General features: G+C 41.3%; 1 protein-coding gene across 1 annotated transcript in view; it reads right to left on the reverse strand.

The window, feature by feature from the left end:
* DOK6 (docking protein 6) overlaps positions 1–5,939 on the reverse strand; it is a 392,906-nt gene extending 386,967 nt beyond the window's left edge. Inside the window, exon 1 of the mRNA XM_065890010.1 lies at positions 5,874–5,939. Coding sequence (XP_065746082.1) covers positions 5,874–5,939 — 66 coding nt within the window. The remainder of the gene's footprint in view (positions 1–5,873) is intronic.
* Positions 5,940–17,977: the final 12,038 nt, after the last annotated feature.

A 17,977-nucleotide genomic window follows, 5' to 3' on the forward strand; every position in this document is an offset into this window, starting at 1 on the left:
AACTGAGACGTGAACTCTTATATCTCACACCTGATTTAATGGCTTCCCCCAGGTATTGCATGGGCATAATCATTTACTATCAAAGCCAGCAAAATGTCTGGCTTTGGTTTTTACAGTTAGGCTTACTTTTATTGTCTTTGCTTTTGGCTTTAAGTTTTGAAAATTCAAAGAAACTCAGGCATGTCCATATGCAGACATAGGGATGTTTTAAAAACGAAAAAGTCTCAGTAATTCAGATAATAGAATTTCTTTAGAATAGCTAAAATGTCATGTACACAAACATACGGTTGCAAATAAATTAGTATAGGGAGATTGAATAGAAGGTATACAAGACCACTTTCTACTCTAAAATTCTAAGAACAAGTGATTTTTGCAGACATATATATAGATACAGAAATAAGTGGTATGTACACATGTTAAACGTATACATAATAGCCACCATAAATAAAAATCTGAAAGAGAAAGAGAGCTCAAATAATTAAAACTTTTATACATTCTAAATCCATATTTAATGAGAAAGAGGTAAATGATAAATCACCATGGATATAATGGCTCCATTTCAGAAAGCAAAATGCCCAGGATATACAATATTCACAAATGGGTAAAGATTTAAAGGCACCCAATACAACTTCTACATCTTAAATACTTAAGTTGAGAACTCATATCTGAGGTAATGATCCTGAAAGTTCTTTTGAACTTTTGAATGGTCAGAATTATTGTTATTTATATATCTTATCTTAAATACATTTATTGTATCTAATTCTTGGCAAATTGGTAACGCATTTCATACATGATATAATCTCTCTTCACAAAATAGTTTCTAGAGATTTGGGAGACCAGAGAAATTTTTAAATGCTCTATGGACCAAAACCGATGCAAATGCACCCACAAAAATTTCCATTCATATTAATGAGGGAGATTCTATAACGGGATAAATTTTCAAAAACATCTCTCATAAATACTCTCTTCCATCATCAGATAAAAGCTGTTTGTAAAAGCACAGGAAAATTCAGAAGAGTTTACGAGAAGCAGATAGATAATCATCAAACCAGGTATGGGGGTGTCTCAAGGTTTTAATCAAGGAGGGAGAGAGGGCATGAGATAGATGAATCCACAATAATTGTTAAAACAAATGGAGACTATGCAAAAGAGAAAATCCTGAATAGATGATTAGCTCATAAAGTTGGTGCTCATCAAATACTCCAAAATTGTGCTCTATATTTCCCTGCTTCCCTTACAGCCAGGTGGGGACAAGGTGATTATTACTGACCTAGCGTACCACGAGCGGTGGTGATATAGGAGGTATCCACTGTTAACAACCTTGACTTAATACAACATGACTCTGGAATATTCTCACACACACACACACACACACACACACACACACAGTGTACGCCATCTGATAAACAGTAGATGCTCCACGATTTGACCATTTGTTGAACATGTAATACCACCCTATCCTGAGACACTCCTTCAATACCCACACATACTAATCCAATCTCTCACCTAACTTTGAGTAAGAACTAGAAAAAAAAGCTACATAAAATACTACTTGTCTATGCACAACGTGCCTGTGAATATTCACAATGATGTATTTGAATAGAATTCCTTGAAAACAATGATGTGACAGTCTAGAAGCAGTCAAACTGCAGAATTACTGTAGACTATTTGCAGGCTGGAATTTGTACACTGGTGGCAATGATGGTGATGATATGGTGATATCACTGCATAATGCTGCATTTACTTTTGCTACATTTATAGAGTCAATAAGCCTCATATAAAGTTAGTAACAGTTTCAGCAATTGTGTTCTTAGTTTATCTGCAAACCAAGAACAGGTTGGATATTTTGCAATATATGCCTTGCTGACTAAATTTAACCTATTAGAGGTCAGAAGAAAAATAGATGATAAAGGCTAAGAGATAAACAATATTGACCAAAAAGCATTTGCTTTGTTTTATTTTTATTAGAGTTTTTAAGCACTCTTTTCTTAAAAAAAAAAAAAAAATACTGGCCACCATGGTATCTTGTGAATTATAATATAAATCATGCAACAGATAAGATGGTGAGAACTAAACTACAGTAAGCGCTTTTAAATCCTGCAAAAGGAAAACAATATATTCATAGAAATGGTAATGTAATATAATGAAAAATTAATAGAGAATTTAAAGAAATGATTCTTTATAAGAGTCATCATTATACTTTTAATGATTTAATACCTTCAAAAATGTAATGACTGGGTCTTCCCTCGTGATGCAGTGGTTAAGAATCTGCCTGTCAGTGCTGGGGACACGGGTTCCATCCCTGGTCCGGGAAGATCCCACATGCCACGGAGCAACTAAGCCCTGCGCCACAACTACTGAGCCTGCTCTCTAGAGCCCGCGAGCCACAACTACTGAAGCCCGCGCTCCTAGAGCCCGTGCTCCGCAATGAGAAGTTACCGCAATGAGAAGTCCACGCACCGCAACGAAGAGCAGCCCCCACTCGCCACAACTAGAGAAAAGCCCGCGTGCTGCAGCGAAGACCCAATGCAGCCAAAAATAAATTAATAAATAATGACTTAACAGCATATTTTTTAAAGGACAAGAGTAAAATTCAGGAAGATGATTCTATTTTTTCTCAAAATTATTTTCCTAAATGGAAGAAAAACTGATTAATGATCCAAGACAAATTTGAAAGCAAACAACAAAAAAAATGTTTAACACTTACTACTTCACCCAACTATTTGGCTAAGGAATTATCCTCAACAGGTAGCACTAGGTTCTGTAAAAAGACACAGGGCAGGGGCCCTTTCAAACACTTGGACCTGGAAGCACCTCTGGAAGGAATGCCCCACTGCCTAGAGGGCAGGAAATGCTTTTCTGCCCTCATTCAGCATAATAATAAGCACTAACTTGTGAGGAGTAAAGGGCACATTAAACATTTTATCTCAAAATATATTTTCATGTCATCATTTTCATCTCTGATACAACTGGCCTCATAACCAGGCCTTTTTCTCCCTTAGAATACTATAAAATTTGGTTCTTGAAAGCATGCATTCTACCCATACTAAATCAAATATCTGTGCATATTTAATTAGAATTCCTTTTATTGTGAAATTTAATTTTGAACATAACCCATAAAAGAACCATTATGTCTCCTCTGAGTTAAAAGTATTCTTTTATTTAGAAAAGTTCATAGTTCTGAGCCCATAAAATTACGAATATGTATTATTAACTAGAAAAACTATGCTTAGATAATTCCTATAACTGATTCCTATCATCCAATGCTTAGATAATTCCTGTAACTATGATTTTGGGTATGATTATACATTTTCATTTTTAAGGCACACGATATTCGCTTAGTGTTTTACTATCTTACGGGACCCATTTAACTTATTAAGCTTCACAGAATCATCTGTGTGAAGTTCTGTCATTGGAATTCACCCTTCTGAATACTAGCATATTCTGAATAGAAAAGTTGCTAACGTTTTTTAAAATAAATAATATTCTCAAAAATAGTCAAGGTTAATTTAGTTTAATATTTTGATATTAAAACAATGCAAACTGTTTCAACATCAAACTCTGAAGTAAACATGCTTGTACTGTTTTCTGTGAAGGCTGTCCTTTACACATGCATAGCTCTAAACAGCGGGTATGGAAAGAGATGTTTGGAAATGAAATAAACATCTGAACACATCTTTAGGGGGGAAACGGTGTACGATGTTCTAAAAGGGCATTTCAAAGGCTGTAAATGCCATAGTTACCCAAGAAACATTCAGTGCTCTTTCCCTGGATCCTATCTTATAATTAAGATGCAAATTCAGTTTTAATTATATGAAATCCTGGAAAGCTCTGATGGGGGAGGAATCCTATAGACTCCAAGGCCAAGTGCGCGAGGCGGGGTTCTCAGCGTTCTGTTCCTCAGTCTGATTTTCACGTACACGGTGACTGTGGAAGCAGATGCACATCTCCCCGGGGGACTTAAATCATCCATTAGCTTATAGCGTGTGAAGTGTCAGACACAATTGAGATTTCAAGAAGACGCAAGAGCGAGAATGATGAGCAAGCACCCCGTGGGAGAGCAAAGGGCTTCAAAGGTCAAGTTCCTGGAACAGTTCTTACCCCCCCCTCCGCCCTCCGCGCCCCCAAGCCTTAGCTCCGCACCTCCTGTCTTGGCCGATGGCTGTCAGGGTGACAGATTTGAGCAATACGTCCGGGCCGCGAGAAGCCATCAGCCTGCCGGACAACTGCAGCTTTTCACGAGGGTTCTTCCTTCACTCCCTGGGAAAGAATGAGGCGCATTCTTCTACCCAGGAGCGGCCCTTGAAACCCGGCCGAGGGTCTGCACGCCGTGTCTGCCCTCTCTCGCCAGGCGGGGCGCGCAGCAGCGCACCGAGGCGCCAGGCGGGGGCGAGGGGAGCTTTGTCCTCACCCAGATTTGTACTCCCCACTTCTACAGGTCTGATGAAGTTGGAGAATGGGTCCCGTGTGTCCTTGGGGTACAGTCTGCATCTCGAACGTGAAACCCAACGGGGGCAGCACAAAAAGGCAAGTCTGCCTGTCCCCTCCCTCCTCCCCCAACACCTGTGTCCACCTACTCGCGCAAAGCGGCTTCTGGGTGCGAGGTGATCCTTCCTCTTTTAGGGACTCTACCCCACCTTAGTTTTCTAACGATACGCTTAGCATTTATTTTCTTTCTTTCTTTCTTTCTTTTTAATGAGAATAACGAAGTTCTCCCTCCTTCTCTTTCCCTCTCCAAGTTAGAGTAATTCATCCATTCAGCAGGGAAGGCAGGGAATGTTCTCGTTCAAGGCCGCTTTGCCCCAGGATACCGGAGCTCCGTAGAACTGGAGCTTTGAGAAGCGTGAGGTGGACATCCAGGGAATACGGAAAGCGGGCACTTTGGCCCCCAGATCGAGTTTCCCTCGCGTTCTGGACAGGCCCACCCAGGCCGGCCTCGGGTGCCCACTCCCCCAGCGCGCGCTCCCGCGGGGACCTCTACCCGTCACTCCGACCGTCCTCCCACGTCTGCTCACTCTGGCGGCTCTCGGCCCAGGTGCCCGCCTCCCCTCCCACTCCCTGCAGCCCACCTCCCAGGTCCTCTAGGGCCGTCTACGCGTTCCTCTTACGTCCTCATCCGGTCACTGGAGAAGTTTTAAACCCTCGGGGGTCTACACTGTTTCTCTCCCAAGTCGGGCAGAGCATATTTCAAAAAACCAAGAGAAGGTCTCCGTAAACTTTTCTGTCGCGACCGCTCCCGTGTCAGCGGCCGTGAGCATACACCTGCGTGCACGCGGACTTAGGTCCACCTGTCCGGGCGCACTCGCGGCCAGGGAGCCTGCCGGTGGGCAACTGCTCAGGGAGCACGAAACTCGCCGGCAGTCGCTGGCAGGGACGCGGGGCGCAGACAAGGCATCAAAAGAGAATTTCGAAGCGGGCTGGGGAAGCGGGGGAAATGGTGATACTAAACGCACACACACACACACCAGAGCGTGTGTCCACGTCCTGCACACAGAGCAGTTGTACCCGAAGGCACACAGTCCTGAGAACAGAGCATTGTGGATTGCTCTGAATATAAACCCCCTCTGGGGCGCATTCATCTCGGAACTGACAATCCCTTTCGCCTACAAGACTTCTTAGTCTGGGTCTAAACCAGCGCCGCGCACATGAGGACGGGGACCCGGGCGCTCCCGGAGCCCTCAGCCGGGTCTGCAGAGCCCCCCGAGGCAGGTGCGGGTCCCCAGCCCCGCCGAGCAACAAGCGGGCCGTCCGCGGGAGGGCCGGGTCCTTCTTTGCCTCTGCCCCCGAGTGGGTCACCTCTCCCCGCCCCGCCCCCCATCGCCAGCTGCGCCAAACGGGCGCAGGAGAAGGAGAAAGCCTAGCGAGCGACTCACCCCCAGCTTCCTGCTGCGGATTTTCACGTAGCCCTGCTTGACTATGTCGTTAAAGTTGGAGGCCATGGCCAGCGCGTTCGGCTTCCCCGAGTCGAGAGCTGCCGTCCGCCACGGGGTCCGCGCAGGTCTCGCATCCAGCCGGCCGCCGCCAGCCGCCTCCCGGTGCCCCCGAGCTCCCGCCGCCGGGGACGCAGGCTGGGTTGCAGGGTGACCGCGGACGGGGAACGCGGCCCGGCGCCGCGAGCAGCGCCCGCCCTCCGCGTTCCGGTCCTCACCTTCGCCCCCCGCCGCCGCCTGCTGCTGGCGCCCCCTCCGCGCAGCCGCCACCCCCGGTAGCACCCACGGGCTGGCGCCTCACTCGGCGGCGCACAGCTGGCCGGAGTGCACCATCGCGGCTCCCCAGCGCGGGGGGGAGGGGCGGAACGGGGCGGGGGGGCGGGCCGATTCGCCGCCCGGCTCCCTCCCCCTGGCCCGCGGGGTGGCTGGGCTAGAAGATACTCGCAAGACGCGCCCCATCACTCGCGACTCGGGCGGTGAGCTCCTCCCGCCACCCGCGCCCGGGGTCCCGCTCCCACCCGGCTCCCTGTGCCAGCCACGCTCTCCCGGGTGCGGGATTCCTGAGGCCACGGCTCCTCATTCCCGGGCTCTTAAATCTCCACTCCCAAGCTGGACACCGGGGGAAGGGCGGTGGGGATCCTCCCAGGGAAGAAGGCCAACGGGAGCAAGGCAATTGTTTATTTCAATGGCCGTGTTTTACAGTGCATTTTTATTCCTAAGCGCACGCTCGCGCTCCAGGTCCTTGCCCCGTTAGGTTAGGAACTGTAAATCGACGCCAAGCCCTTCCCGGTGCACACAAAGAGACCAATCGTGCGCATGTGTCTAATCCCTCTGCTGCTGGAAAGACTGGAGCAATCAGGCGAGGCCCCGGTCTCCGACGTCCTCTCCCGAAGAAGCCGTGAGCGCTGGAGTGGAGTGATTTATGCCCGCGTGTTAGTTAACTATGACTAAAAGTGGCTCGTGGCTTTTCATCTTCTAGGCGAAATGCAGACCATAGCAGTTACCGGTGGATGCAAATGATTTATGGAAATGTTCCACTCCTAAAAACAAAACAATGAAGAACTCTGACCCCTTTATGTAGGAACGCGTGAGATTTAGAAGTAGGCTATTCTCTGTTGTAAAGAAATTTTAATCTAAAAATTATATCCGTTTGATAAGATTCAAGGAAAAATGAGGGAGTATTAAATGTTGGTTGGGGACAATATATGGATTTTTGCTATAGGGAAGGATATTTAATACATAGTAAGGATGTTTCTAATTAAGAAAAATAATGTATAATGAATGAAAATTTTCTAAGTGACTTCTTTATAGAGTCTGTTTAGTAAGAGTTCAAAAGACCGTGTTTATTTCTGCTTATTTTGGTGAGCAGTATTTTTCCATGTTCTCAGTTTAAATTTCTTAGCCCTATTGGGAACATAACAATAGTAAGAGAGAAAGGAAACTACTTGATTGAGGGGAGAAAAATATCAAAACCTGAAGGATAAAGTAGCATGCCCCTCACCCTACCAAATGGATGCCCCAAAGGTGATTTTGGTCCCATCATTAGCAAGAGTCTCCATCCAGAGCCCATATAACCCAACGGCAACTCTAACCTGGCTGAACAGCACACTATTCCTATCCATTCATTTACTTAGCCAGCATTTGTTTGGATATCCGCCATGCAGAGGGCCAGGTGCCGGGGCAGACATATCCAATCACATGGCAAGATTCCTTAGGCTGCCGCTCAGAATGAGTTCAAATTCTGATACTTGCAGAAAACTTGCGTAAACTCCCTGTTAACTTGGTGTGATTCCCCTTCTCCAAATACGTGGAGCATGTGGTCCAGCCCACACATTTGTTACTATTTCGTATACTACATGGCTGTTATTTCTTTTCTTCATGTGAAGACTGTTTTAGATTTGCTGATACTTTAAATACATTATTCAGTTCAGACCTCTTTGCAACCCAAGGATACTTGCTATTTAGTAGATGAGGAAACTGAGGCTCAGAGATGTTCAGTTTCAGAGGCACAATTTCAAGATAGGTTTTGTGTCCACAATAATTTCCCTGACCACTAACTTCCACCATCCTTTATATAATAATCGGTTTCCACAAATTGATTGTAAGCTGTTTGAAGTCAGGGATTAATTTTGTCTCAGCAACAATCTTAAGGCATACCCAAGGATAAGGTAAGGTTAGTAACTCTGGCTTTTAAAGATTATGGAATGATTATGCCTTTGTTCATATGCTTATGTAGGTCTTTATAATACCCTAATATGATGTAAATATTACTCTATATTTGTTTGATTCTTATATTGCTGGTATAGCAATTTGTGTGTATATGTGTGTGTATCTATGACAAAATACCCTCCCCCTCTTTTTATATTGTTTGTTTGCCTCTTGAAAACACTAGGTTATATAATATAAATTTGTCATGTAAATTCTTCTAGGTCTGGGTTGGTTGCTTGTATTCTCATGGCATAATTTATTTTAGTCACCTAAGCCCCAAACTAGTAATGTGACTTAGACATTTGAGTACATTCTTCTTTTGGTTTTCAAGAATAATTTATGAGATGCTGTATATATCCTACTGAATCACATCAAGGCAAACAAAATGTCTGACTATCCCACTGATGAAAGGAATCAAGTGTTGTCAGCCTGATCCATACATTACAAAATTCTCCTCCAACCTTCCACCTAATCGTTTTTGCAGCCCCTGATGACCATTGTTTTTTTATGGACTGCAACATTTTGATTTTCTAATTTGATTTTATTCCTGCATTTATAAGCTATTTTCTTACAAAACAAAACTTCCCTTTGCAAACTACAGGATTGCCCTGAAATAGATTCCTTGTAAGAAAGGCAGGGAATATGCTTGATTCTTAACCTTTATCAACCATTTTTCAGAAATACTGAATGGGTTCTAGCAAACACAAAAAGGAAACTCTGCTCCCTTTAAAATATCATCAAAGATAGAGTTTTGTATATGTGATGTATTTCAATCCATCACAGTCCTTATTCTTTTTGCTGTTTGAATTGCTCCATCCTTGACCAAAAGGAACTGTTTCAATAGACATTTTTTGTGTTTCTATCACAAAAAACCCATGAACCTTAACAGCTTTGCTGTGATCACTCACAAGATATCCCGGGCTCATCTTGTACATTTCCAACTCAGGACCTGGAATCCATTATTTCTTCTGGGAACCTTTGTTCCTTTTAATGGGAAATGCATTTCCCATTAATCCGGTTACTAGGGTGTTATTTTTGCTACTGACTCTAAGCTTTTCAGTTGTCAAGAAATGAAACACTTTTCTTTTAGAAATATATTTTAAAAGAGAAAAATTCTGTTTTTACAAATATTTCCAATTCAAATTAATGTTGACAGATTCCATATCTAAGGATTGCTTCTTTTCTTTTGAGCTTTCATTATGTGAAATACTCACATATTTCCAGAGTCAAACCTACCAAACAAGTTGCATTGAGAGATACAGCTTTGACTTCTGTCCCTTCCTTCTGCTTTCTACTTCTCTTTTTAGGAAACCAATTTTATTAGTTTTGGGTTTACGTTTCCATTGCTGCTTTTTGACTATATAAGACACATATGTGCTATTTCTATTTTACTTACCAAAATAACTGCATACTATTCACACTTTTATCACTATAGCACACAGTCTCTAAACCGGGACCCAAAGATCCCCAACTCTTTGCATGATGGCCCATGTAATCCTTCTGAGTCTGGCTTGGGTTTTTTTTTACTAACTTCTAGTGAATAGAATGGCAGACGTGATGGAGTGTGCTTCCTAGATTAGGTTATAAAAGACCGTGGCTTCTCTCTTGGGTGATCTTTTTTGGCTAGCTTGCTCTGGGGGAAGCCAGCTGCCACAATATGAAGCGATCCTGTGGAGAGGCCCATGTATATCAGCCTGGAGGTAGATCTTCTGAGGCTTTCCAACAGCTGTGAGTACCCTCACACATGGATTCTCCTCAGTGAAGCCTTTAAAGACTCTACCCCGGCTGACACTTTGAGAGACAGACCCAGAGTCTGAACCAGCCACCTAAGTTGCTACTAGTTGTTTCTAAATAACAGAAGACACACTTGTTTTCATCTGCTAATTTTGGGGATGACTTGTTATTGTTATGCATAAATGGATAGCTAAAGTAAATTTTAGTATGTGGAAGGAGGGTTCTGCCTCAAACAAAAACTGTAAAATTTGGGAATGGCTTTGGAATCCATCAGTGGTCTTGAGAAGAATACTGGTGAAAGCATAAAGTAACTTGCACACACTGCCAAATTTTGAAGACTGAGGACACTGTGAGTGAGATCTTACAAAAACTGAGAAAAATATTATTGGAAATTGGAGGAAGGAGCATTCTGGTTATGTATGTAGTGAAAGGAAACTTAGCAATACAGCTTCTTGCAACTATATAGAAACTAGAAAATGTACCTAATAAACTGTCATGAAGATGAGAATATTTCCAGGCAAAGTGTTGGTGGGGCAGCCTCTTTCTTCTTGCTGTTTAGTAAAATGAGAAAGGAGAGAGATAAATTGAGGAATGGACCATCAAAAAAAAAGAAGCCAACAACTGATGTTTTTTAATATTCTCAGCCTTTCCAAGCCACAACAGTGCCAAAATTAAGAAATGGCTTCTGAACAAAGATCTAACCTTGGGCACTGCTCTGAAAATTTGGTCTAAAGACACAGCCAAGGGTGTGACTGTAAAATATGTATTCTTTTTAAGATTTCAGAAAATTAATGATTTTACAGTCACATCCTTGGCTGTATCTTTAGACCAAATTTTTATGGATGTGCTATAATAGAATAAAGAGATTCACAAGAAACCCACAAAGCTCTTAAAAGAGTTATATATGCAGGAACATTAACAGACAAAGATTACCCAGAATGAGAGACACTTGGACTCCCAATATTCTGCTAGCAGGAAGCAGTTTGAGAGAAAAGCTCAGCAGAAAAACAATCAAACAAACAAAAAACTACCCTTCGGGGTTCCCTGGTGGCGCGGTGGTTGAGAGTCCGCCTGCCGATGCAGGGGACACAGGTTCGTGCCCTGGTCCGGGAGGATCCCACGTGCCGCGGAGCGGCTGGGCCCGTGAGCCATGGCCGCTGAGCCTGCGCGTCCGGGGCCTGTGCTCCTTAGCGGGAGAGGCCACAGCAGTGAGAGGCCCCCGTACCGCAAAAAAAAAAAAAAGATGTAGCTTCTCAATGTATCCACCTGAAGACATTCTGTTACTTGCCTACTAAATTGGTTCTGGCACCAATTCGATGTGAAGTCAGGTTGGGGGAGGGGAGGTCCTTACACCAGCTCGCAATACTCAGGACACCAGCCGGGTGTCCTACAATTCAACTCAGTTCTGACACTATCTACCCAGAGATACCATCAATATCCCACAAGTTAAGGAATCTGATTCCTACAAGACTGCCCCTCAACCATCTTCAGGTGTGAGATGGGTGGTTACCTGTACTTCTGACCAACTGGCTTATGCATCAGAGTTTTCCAAGGCCCCCTCCTCTAGTTTGATTGGATTCATTTGCTAGAGTGGCTCACAGAACTCAGAGAAGCATTTTACTTACTAAATTACTGGTTTATTATAAAAGGATGTAACTCAGGAACAGCCAGACAAAAGAGATGCATAGGACAAGACATGGGGACATCTCTGTAAGATCCCACTGCTCTCCCAGCACCTCCACATGTTTACCAACCTAGAAGCTCTCAAAATCCCATCATTTGGGGTTTTTATGGAGGCTTCATTACATAGGCATGATTGATTAAATCATTGACCATTGGCAATTGACTTAACCTCCAGCCCCTTTCCTCTCCCTGGGAGGTCAAGTGGTGGGTCTGAAAATGCCAAACCTCCAATTACAGGGTTGGTTCTACTGGCAAACAGCCCCCACCCTTAGATGACCTAGGGGCATTCCAAAGTCACCTGATTAACATAACAAAAGAAACTATGACCTTCTCGCTACTTAGGAAATTCCAAGGGTTTTAAAATCTACATGAGAACCAGGTAGAAGACCAAATATACATTTCTTGTTCTAAGTCAACATCACTCCTACTCAGGTCTCCTCCTTTCCTAATATTTGAACCTTCTTTCTTTTCATACTGTTAGAATTCCTCTCCTGGTTCACTTTTATTCTATTCCCAATAGTTTTTTTTGTTTTAGGCTCTGTCTTTCAAAGAGTACCAAGGCCCAAGTCACTTACTTCACTTATACCGTTACCTACATCCTCATATACTCCATGAACTTTGGAATATCTGAACCTCCAACTTTTAATCTATTGTTTCTTCGGTTGTTCTCAGATTGGTCTGCCTCACCCTCTACTCTGAGTGGGGACCCTTGAAAGTGTGCTGTTTGGGTGCATTTTGGGTTTTTTTATTCTTAGATCCAAGATCCTTCTTTTCCTCTTGTTTCTCTTACACAACCACTCTTGTGTTGAGACTCTTGTTCCTGTTGGTGATGGGATATACCCCCTCATTGTAGATTCTGTTGTCCATCTTGTCACCTAGTTAAGGAAACTGTTTATAGATTTTTTTCCCTTTCTACCCCGGTTGCCATCTTTCTTTATGTGAGAGGACTGGTATATTCAAATTATGTTCCTTGCCCACACCAATACCATGGTACAGACATCTACCTCTACCTTTATAAATCATTTATAATTGAAGATTTTTATATACAAATTTTAATCTATTCAGGTTTATTGGAGGGAGTGCTAATATGACTGTATTTCTTCTAATGTTTAATCGTGCTTATTGAATTTGAATTGCCCCAATATTATATACTATAAAGGAATATACATCCCTTTCTGTTTTTGTACCTCCTATTCAACAGAACAGAATAGTCTATATTTATTTTACAACCATGAAATTTTATTCATTGTGTCCTTATAATGTGTATTAACATCTGGGAGTGCAAGTCCACTCTTCACCCCAATGCATTATTTTTTTCTTTATCAAAATTTGTGATACTGAAGTGTTATTCTCCTACAAATTTTGCCACCAAATTTCTCACTGGACTTGCTTGGAATTTTGTAAATTTTTTCAGTGAAATTTAAGGGACTGTATATATTTAAAATATTGAATTTTCCCACTTAGAAATATGACTTTGCTTTTTCCTTCCACAAGTCACACGCCTTGATAAAATTTTGCAGTTTTCTTTTATAAGTATTGTATTTATGCATTTCAAGTTCATACTTTGGTTCTTTTATTTTTGGCTGTCATAAATATTATTTCCTTTATTAAACTGTATAACTGATCATTATATTAGAAATCCTCTTATAGACATATCACTGAAAGCTCTTATTATTTATAAATCATTTAAATTTATTCTCTTGCATTTCTTATTCAAATAAAAGTAATTTTATGTCCTGTTCTATATATATATATATATATATATATATATTTTTTTTTTTTTTTTTTTTTGCGGTACATGGGCTTCTCTCACTGTTGTGGCCTCTCCCGTTGCGGAGCACAGGCTCCGGACGCGCAGGCTCAGCGGCCATGGCTCACGGGCCCAGCCGCTCCGCGGCATGTGGGATCTTCCCGGACCGGGGCACGAAACCCGTGTCCCCTGCATCGGCAGGCAGACTCTCAACCACTGCGCCACCAGGGAAGCCTCAATATTTTTACTACAATATTTTTCTTATTTTGTTGCAATGGATATAACTTCTGGAACAATGTTAAAAGATAGAAGCTAAAGCAGTCACAAAAATATTTTTGATGTAAATGAGAATTTGGGGAGGGATTATAATTCAGATGTTGACTGTTGATTGAGATAAAAGTAGTACTTCTCAATTCTTATGTTATGAAGTGTTCCTTACTCAAAAAATTTATTAAATTTTACTAAATATGTCTTAATATCTATCAAGATCATAAAATATAACTTGTATCTCAAGTATGATAAGCTAAGTATATTAATATATTTATGAGTATTGCCCCAAGTTTGAATTTCTAAAATACAGCTTATTTGATCATATTTAATCATTTATTTTTTTTTCTTTGCGGTACGCGGGCCTCTCACTGTTGTGGCCTCTCCCGCTGCGGAGCACAGGCTCCGGACGCGCAGGCTCAGCAGCCATGGCTCACGGGCCCAGCCGCTCCACGGCATGTGGGATCTTCCCGGACCGGGGCACGAACCCGTGTCCCCTACATCGGCAGGCGGACTCTCAACCACTGCGCCACCAGGGAAGCCCTAATCATTTATTTAATAAAGTTCTCAATTTGATGGGGTAGTAACTTACCATCGATTAGTGTGATTAGCTTGTACTTTTGTGTAGCTAACCTGTGTGTCTTAAGAAAAAGATACAGAAAGTTTTATTCTTCTTTGTGTGCTCAGAAACATTTTAAATATAAAAATTATCTGCTCTATGCAAGTTTGACAGCATCTTTGGTCTCACAAATTTGAAAAGTTAATTATTTTATCACTTTAAATGGTTTCTGATTTTAATGGTCTCTCCAGATATGCTAAATCTTTACCTGACAATTTTAGTGATTTATATAATACATCACAAATATATTCATGATTTTAAATTAATATTTTGTGTTATGTGCACAGTTAAAAAATCTCTGGTATTTGTGTTTCTAGTCCCTTTCTTGTTTCTAATATTTTGAGTTCCTTCCTTTTGATTATGTTTACTAGATGTAGGTCTATTTTTTTTTCTAATTACCTGTTATTTTTTTGCATATCTTTAGCATATAGCTGAAAAAGTAGGCCAAAAGATTTTATAAATTCAAATACTGGTTTCCAGCTTATATCTTTATGTCGTCCCAGTCCCTATTTCTAGAGTCAACCATATTTTCAAAGTCTTACGTTTAATAATTTGAGGGTTACTCCAAATTGAGTGATAAGCTTATACTTCTGTTTCTTCATTTCTCAACTTTAGAATTTATCTGGTGTCGATTTTTTTCAAGGACAAATGAGTATCTGGCTCCAGTTACACCACACGCCTAACACCTCTCCAAATGTGAATACTTCTTTCACTCTTTTTATTTCATTATTGCCTAATTATGTGTTATGGGCTGAATTGTCACCCCCACCAACCCCCCACCCCCCACCCCCCCCCCCCCCCCCCGCACCGGCCAAATTCATATATTGAAGTCCTAACCCACCAGTGCCTCAGAATGTGACTGTATTTAGAGATAAAATCTTAAATACTTAAGTTAAAATGATGTCATTAGGGTGGGTCCTAATCCAATATAGCTGGTGTCCTTGTAAGAAGAGGCAATTTGGACAGAGATGAGTTGAGGGAAGGTGATGCGAGGGTGATGCAGAGATAGAGGAGAGGACAGCAATTTACAAGCCATGGAGAGAGGTCTCAGAAGAAACCAAGCCTGCCAACACCTTAGTCTCGGACCTCTAGCATCCAGAATTGTGAGAAAATAAATTTCTGTTGTTTAAACCACCCAGTCTGTGGTACTTTGTTACTGCATCCTTAGCACACTAATACACTGTTACTTTAAGTGTTTATAACTTTTATTGTAGTGGTCTTTACATATTTCTTTAAATTTATTTTTTGATATTTGACTTTTTAAAGCCAATGTAAGTGGTATTTTTTGAAATTTAATTTTCAATTTATTTTGTTTTTAGGATATAAAAAATATAATTGCTTTTTTAAAATATTGACCTTGCTAGATTTACTTTTTAGACATAGTGGTATATTTGGAAATTATTTTGAGCTTCTACATGTACAATCATGCCATCTCTAAATAAAAATAGTTTTACTGGGCTTCCCTCGTGGCGCAGTGGTTGAGGGTCCGCCTGCCGATGCAGGGGACACGGGTTCGTGCCGCGGAGCAGCTGGGCCCGCGAGCCATGGCCGCTGAGCCTGCGCATCCGGAGCCTGTGCTCCGCAACGGGAGGGGCCGCAGCAGTGAGAGGCCCGCGTACCGCAAAAAAAAAAAAAAAAGTTTTACTCCTTCCTTTCCATTCTTGTGCCCTTCTTCCTTCCCCTCCTCCTCCTCCAATTCTTATTCTTTCTCTGGTTAAGACCTGTTCAATAATGTTTAATAGAAGTGATAATATTGAACATCCTTGACTGGTTGTTAACTTCAGGGAAATCTTTTCATATTACAATATTAACTATGATGTTAACGTCATAAATAGTCTTTGTTAAGGAGACCCTTCTATTGCTGGTTTTCTGTTTGACTTTACCATGTAGAGATGTTGAATTTTATCAAATGGCAAATGTTTTTAGGAAGAGACAGTGTTTGAAACACTTGCAAATCTCCAGTTGGTTACACAGGCGCCATGTAGTTACAACAATTCCTCTTGGTTCTCAATTCCACAACCCTGGCCCATTGCTGGAAGCAAAGAAAAAATCTTAGTTTCTCAGTGGACCTCTGTAGCCAAATGCCCCTTGGGAAGGAATGGCTTTCACTTTCTCTATTGCTTTAAACACTTGCCCATTGTGTTTTCAAAGATCTGGCAACAATGACATTTTGAGGGAGTTGCACGCTAGTTTTTAGAAGTTTTTGGCTTTACCCTCTAAATCACACTGCATAACTTCATTTTCCCATTTCTTCATTTTTTGGCTCTCTCCTCTGAGACATTCCTTGCACTTGATCTTTCAGACCGTAAACTCATCATCATCAGTAAGTTTTGCCCTAAGTCACTTTCTAGATCTTTTATTGGGAAACATGTTTATATCTCTTGAAATTATTTTGCATGAGTTCAGAAAGTTGTCATTCGGATGTTCTCATGTGTTCTTTGCATTATTTTATCTGTATCCATCTCTCTTCTCCTACAGTTGTGCTTCATGTGCTTTGTTTTGATCGCTTTGCCTGATCTCATTGGCTTCTAGACCCTTCCACTCTTTCTGAACGCCTCCTGTCTACATGTTGGGGACTGATAACTGGAGACTCTTGCTTTGATAGAAAGCAAAGTGTTCTCTTCCGTGTGGCTAGATAGGTAGAGTTAGGCTAAAACTGCAAAATATTCCAAAAACGTGTTGGTATATATCATAATAACTAAAGGAGATAAACTGAAGCCCTACCTTTTGATTTTCTTCTACTTCAGATACAGTTTATCTAACTTTTACTTTTTCCAGTTTCTACCCTTTCCACCTAAATTGGGCTTAAAACGTAAACTGGGATTAATTGGTTATTTGCAACATATTTCTTCTTTTTCAATGATATATTTAATAGTTTGTCAAATTTAGGATCTGATTTATTATTTAAATATAAATAAAGTAATTTCATTCTTTTCAAATCATATAAGAAAATATTTGTAAATCTCATTTCTAGTTCCCATTAAAACAAGTAAATAGGTTCAAGGTATTAAACGATGACTATTAAGCTTAATTTGGAATTTTTAAATCTCTGTTAATTAATTAGCATACTTATTAATATATAATGCTGATGCACATACTTACAAGACATGTAATTCACGAAAAATAAAATTATTCAGTCAGCTGGAGTTGCAGAGCTATCTTCTTAGTTTTTAGCTAGAGATGCTCAATTTCATAAAACCAGTAGCTTGTTTTCAACACTCTAGGAACTTTTATTTTAATCCAAAGATTTTTCCTTAATGGAATGATATATTAAAGTAGAGCAGATGAAAAGGAACCAAAATCTGGAAAAGTTATTTTTCAGTTAGGAAGTAGAATGCACACTGTTGACAAAATTAATCAATAGTCAATCTAAGGAAGAAGTGGAAAATTTTATTTGATCCAAACTGAGGATTATAACCTGAGAGACAGTCTCTCAGAGATCTCTGAGAACTGTTCCAGCGAGGTAAGGAGGGAGGCCAGTATATTTTTCATTTTGACGAAGGGGTACTGTGCGATCAAGCACACATCCCGGTAGAAGATTACTGCTATTCGTGAGGAACAGATAGTTAACGGTTTTAGTGCTTTTCTAAGTAGAAGATGCAAGAAACTGGGTTCCTAAAATTTTCTCCTAAAAATACGTAACTATCTGAGGGCCATTTCTGCCAGTTTTCCTAGATCACAAACTGCTTCATCCTGATCTTCACGCTGAATTCTTTTCATGGCATACTGTCAGTCAGCAACTGCAGTAGCCGATGACTTGATTCTTGTAGGACCGGGTGGTGGGCA

The sequence above is a fragment of the Phocoena phocoena genome, chromosome 13 (assembly GCF_963924675.1).
Source record: "Phocoena phocoena chromosome 13, mPhoPho1.1, whole genome shotgun sequence".
Taxonomy (NCBI): Eukaryota; Metazoa; Chordata; class Mammalia; order Artiodactyla; family Phocoenidae; genus Phocoena; species Phocoena phocoena.